The 5,000-nt window shown below is 53.3% G+C and overlaps 1 protein-coding gene across 1 annotated transcript in view; it reads right to left on the reverse strand.

Moving 5' to 3' along the window:
• mcm8 (minichromosome maintenance 8 homologous recombination repair factor) overlaps window positions 1-5,000 on the reverse strand; it is a 17,172-nt gene that overhangs the window by 3,616 nt on the left and 8,556 nt on the right. The window contains 6 exon segments of the mRNA XM_030106492.1: window positions 113-227; window positions 1,248-1,334; window positions 1,661-1,850; window positions 2,931-3,007; window positions 3,085-3,294; window positions 3,363-3,600. Coding sequence (XP_029962352.1) covers window positions 113-227; window positions 1,248-1,334; window positions 1,661-1,850; window positions 2,931-3,007; window positions 3,085-3,294; window positions 3,363-3,600 — 917 coding nt within the window.

Below are 5,000 nucleotides of genomic sequence, written 5' to 3' on the forward strand. Positions count from 1 at the left end.
TCTGTCGACCTCCCAGGTGCAGCAGCAGCCGCGGTCGCGCGCTCTCCCGCGCGCTCCACGGACTCCGCTCCACACACTGGAGGACGCGGCCGTACGGGCACGAGCCGCTCACCTGCGGCGGCATTAACCTCGCGCGCTCCGCGGTGACAGCTGTGTGTCTGAGCCGCCATGACGCGGGCTCGCGCCAGCACATACCCGCGCCCCGCGCCAACAGCGGCGCGGGAAACCTCCGGAGACACGACGTCATCATCTTCACGAGCACCGATCAGCGACCTGCGGGCCCCGCGCGGACCGGTCGCGTGTTCATAGCGGACTTAGCGTGCAGAACGTCAGAGCCGACGGAGCGCCAGCTGGAGCCTGTGGGCCGCCATGATGCCGTAAACTGAAACGGCGAGCGAGGTGTCGTAAAACCACCGCCGTCTCCAGAACGGTCCACAAACCGGGACACATCCTGCTGAAACCTGAACAAGAGACAGATCTGTTGATCGAACAGGGCTTTTTCTAAATATATATATAATTTTCTTTTTTCTTTTTATTTCATCCTTGTACTTTTCATGTAAATGCATTATTGTTCACTAAATGTAATTTGTACTGTTGTCTTGTTGACAATCTTACTGTGAATAAAGTTCAAGAAAAAACAGGCTGTAGAGCACATTAAAAAAAATACAATTTGAAGATTTACTCTGGAAAAAATAAGCATTTAATGTTTGTGGTATTTTATACAGAAGAATAAAATATTTATACAATATATTCACTGTCAAAGAACAAGCCACACAAACAGGATTTGGGAACCAATCCAAATACCATGCATTGAAAAAAGACTCCATGAGCACACAAACTTCCACAGGACAAATATTTCTTAAAATAATTTAGTGAATCTCCAAATATATTTAATTTTAACAACATAAAAATTAGTACTTAATTAATAGGATAAATAGTTAAAGGTTTTTCATGTTTATAACGAAATGATCTGAATTCAATCTGTTATCGTTCCACTTTTTGAAGATGGATCTAAACCTTGTCAACAGTGGAAAACCATTTTTAGATCCCCAAGACTGAGATAAACACTTCTTTAACTGAACTAACCGTGTTTCAATAGAACGAAGCGCCTCTGGGTGAAATGTGGACTTGACCTTAGTTCTTTTCAGCAGAATATTCGGACCTGGAGAGAGTTCTGCTCGGTCTGAACCCGGTTCTTCCTCCCACCAGAGAAAAGCTGCTGTTTGTTCTGCTGTTTCTGCTCAGACCGTCTGCAGCTGGTACAGCTTGGCTCCTCTCTTCAGCAGGAAGCCTTGTTCATTCAGGGAACTCAGGAGACCGTCGAAATCCAGCACCTGGAACAACCATCGAGGTTTCAGACCTGGAATTATTGAGTTTCATTTCTCATATCAGGTGTATGAAGGTGAGTTCTGAATCGACAGAACAACCGCTGATCAGTTTCGCTAAAGATAATTTCAAATTCCTAAGTGAGTCAACAGTAAAGCAGTAATACAGAAAGTCTCCTCGGAGTCTGGCCAATAACTTCAAAGGAAATAATGATTCTAGAACTGTAATCTTGGATCTGTAATCAGACTCATGCTGAGCTGACCTTTAACCCTGTCATGTTAAACGGCCCAGTGAAGCTTTCAGCGGTGTGAAACACCCGGAGTGTGTGTGTCACCTTGATGTTCACCCTCTCTGCGACGGAGCGCAGCGTCTGCAGGTCGAACTGCTTCTGCCCGGTCCTCTGAGCGTGCGAGTGCAGCGCGCCCACCAGCCTCTTGGCGGCGCCGCGCTGGCTCATGCCCGACCCGTGCTGGGAGCGCTCGAAGTCCAGATTGCCGAGGCCGTCCGAGTACGTGTCTGCCAAGCTGCGGAGAACACACCCCGAGGGGAGGACGAGACGCTGACAAGAGGACGCTTCAGCTCAGGATCAGAAAACTGAGTCACTTCAGCAACAACCAGGCAAAGAATCTGGATTCAACTGGATCTAATAACCCGCTGCCGTATCGAAACCAGCTTCACACATTTGTACTTCTTTACACTGAAACGTGTACTTTTAGATGAGCAGAAACCCTCCTTCAGTTCAATAGAATAGAACAGAAATTTACTGTCACAGAGGCTCGCAGAACTCAAGGGGGCAAAAAAGTGAGGAATGTGCAAATAAAGAACAAGCAATAGCGCAAATCTTTACAAGAATAATACAATAGTAGAAATCTATAAGAAGAAAAGATCTAACTTTATATACAACACAAATCTAAAATATAACAGGAGCTTTAACGTACACACACGTAGAGTATGTTTGAGTGCAGTAGAATGAGTGGGTGAAAACGTGTCCATCTCCGGGGTGATTCCAACATTCTACACAATGAGGACAAACTCGGCTTTCACTCCTTCACCAAGCCTCCTGGACGTCACGCAGCAGCTGCTGGCCGCACGGACAGCCACTCCAACCAGAGAGGAAGAAGTAACCGGCTCTTTGATTGGTCCGGACCAAAAGAGGAAGTCCCGCCCCAGTAGCCAGCTAGCGGCTAAATGCTAGCTAGCAAGCGCGAGATCTTTAGTGGTCAGACCAGAAGCAGACAGGCGTGCGCTCCGGCAGCTAAAGACTAAGGTTCAGCGATTTTAGCTAAAAGCTTCGTCACTGTTGAAACACTGAGAACGTTTAGAAACAGCGACAGAAGGGGGCGGAGTTAAAAACCAGCAGACCAAGCAGCTGGCCATCATTCAGCACGGGTCTAAATCTGACTTCTATCATCTGAGGAACGGATCTGGAACGGTCCTTTTGTCTCCCGGGCCGACGGGGAGATGCTGAGTGAGGCTCTGCTCTCTGGTCCTGGTCCTGGTCCTATCTGGTCCCGGTCCCTGCTTCTATAGTGTTTCCTCCCGTCAGGCGGCGTGCTGCAGTCTACTGAACACCGCTGTGGATCCGGCCCGGCGGACCGTCTCACCTGTGCTTCATGATCTCCACCACGTCGTCGGCGTCGCTCTTCGTGGCCGTCTCCCGGAGCTCCAGCTTGGCTCTGGCCTGCAGAGGAAGTCGGTCACTGCAGCTCGGAGGAAACGCCGCTCCGCCCGCCGCCGCCGCGGTCCGGACAGGCTCACCTCGGTCAGGCGGATGAGAGACTCCAGCTGGCGGGTGGTGATGGGCGTGGCGTCGGCAGAGTGGGCCTGGGCCCTCAGGGACAGGTAGAAGTCCTGCAGGGTCTGCGCCGCTTCGGGGGACAGCGAGGGACGGACGTACTGCCGGGCGTAGCTCACGTACTTCCTCAGCAGGCAGGCCGGGATGGCGTCCAGCGTCTCGCCCGCGGGGACCTGGAAGCAGAGGTGGATCAGCGGACGGCGGTGTGCCGGAGGCCGGGCGGTGCGGGCGGCGGACGTGCCTGCAGGCGCTCGGACAGCGGCAGGTCGGCGTGCTCCAGCAGGATGGAGCTTTCCGACGCGGCGCCGGCTCTGGAGACCTCGGCGCCGCCGGCTCTGGAGACCTCGGCGCCGCCGGCTCGGCCTCGCCCCGTGCGGTGGGCCATGATGTGCTCCGACAAGCGGCGGTCGTGGGACTCGTCGGGGACGTCCAGGAGGAGGAAGACCACGTCGAAGCGAGACAGGAGCGCCGAGCCCATCCTGCGGACGCCGGGAGACAGGATGGACAGGACATGTTTCCCCAGCAGCAACTCAGCCGCGCCGCGGGATTCTGGATCCTGAGGCTCAACGGCCGCTGCCAGGTCAGAGGTCAGAGGTCATCTCTCCACACAGTCCTGGGCTGACCGCGGGGCCGACCGCTGGATGGACCACTGGGCGGACCTCAAGGCGGACCCTGTTGATCCATGCAGTCAGGGCGCCCCCTGGTGGCCTCCCTGTGCCAGGCACATCCCATCAGGAGGCGACCCCGCGGTCGACCCCTGATCGCCCAGTACTGGACTGGGAGCCGCTGCTTTCCCCCCCCTCCCCCTCGGGACCCCTTCCCTGCCAGACCCCTCGGTGCTGGACCCCGGCATGAGGTCATGACCCTGAAACCCCTGCAGCTTCGGGTCCAGTGCGGCTTATAATCAGGTTCACTAGCCATAGACCAGGGGTGTCCAACATAAGGTCTGTGGGCCAAAACCGGCCTGCATGGGGCTCCAATCCGGAGCTGGGAGGTTTATCTGCTTCCTTCTAGGTTCTGGATCAGCGTTCTGCAGCCTTTATGACCAAAAGAACCGTTTCAGTGACTTTTCCTCAAGTCCAGCTGTCCTGAGCCGTACAGAACGCTTCAGCTTTAAAACGAGGAGGAAGCAGCTCAGGAAGCTGCACAAGCAAAACCAGATCTGATGAGGATTCATGGAGTTTTAACTACGGTTCAGATCAGAATATTCTGGGCCAATCCCAATCCCCCCCCCCCCCCCCCCCCCCCCCATGATATGCGCGTTCACGAGGCTTCAGGGCTTTCCCAATTCTACTTTTTGAATAGGGGGAGGGGAGGGGGAGGGCTGTTTCACCCCTCTCAGAGCAGTCTGCATCCATGCTCCCTATTCTCTATAGGGGTAGGCGGAGTTTCGCATTGGCCAGGAAAAAAAAAAACAACATGGCGCCCACCGAGGAGTCGCACAAATGTAAGCTTGCTTTCTGTATACTATTTGAAAAGCTATAAAAAGTGTATTTGCTTCACTGAATTCATAGATATACCAGCGTGACAGTGTCCCAGTCATGGATTAACGTTTTAGCGCTGCGTCGCACCGTTTCCCATCGTAAATTTGTAACGTCTGAAGAGCACTAATCCTGTATTAATGTCATCTTTGTCATGTTTTTAACGTGATGTTTGACCCAGGGACCCCGATGAAACCCGACCTCTGATGAGGGCCGAGGGGGATCCCAATTCATAGTGCTGCAAAGACAGCCCCAGAACTCAGCCCTGCTCTAAAAGGGGAAGGAGAATGACAGGGGTGGGGCCAAGGGCAGAGGGGGAGGGGGAAGGGGGAGAGTTGGGATTATCACACTGAACCAGGTTTTGTACCTGATTTTAATAGTTTTCCTCTTTTCAAGCT

Source organism: Salarias fasciatus, chromosome 13, assembly GCF_902148845.1.
Source record: "Salarias fasciatus chromosome 13, fSalaFa1.1, whole genome shotgun sequence".
Classification (NCBI taxonomy): domain Eukaryota; kingdom Metazoa; phylum Chordata; class Actinopteri; order Blenniiformes; family Blenniidae; genus Salarias; species Salarias fasciatus.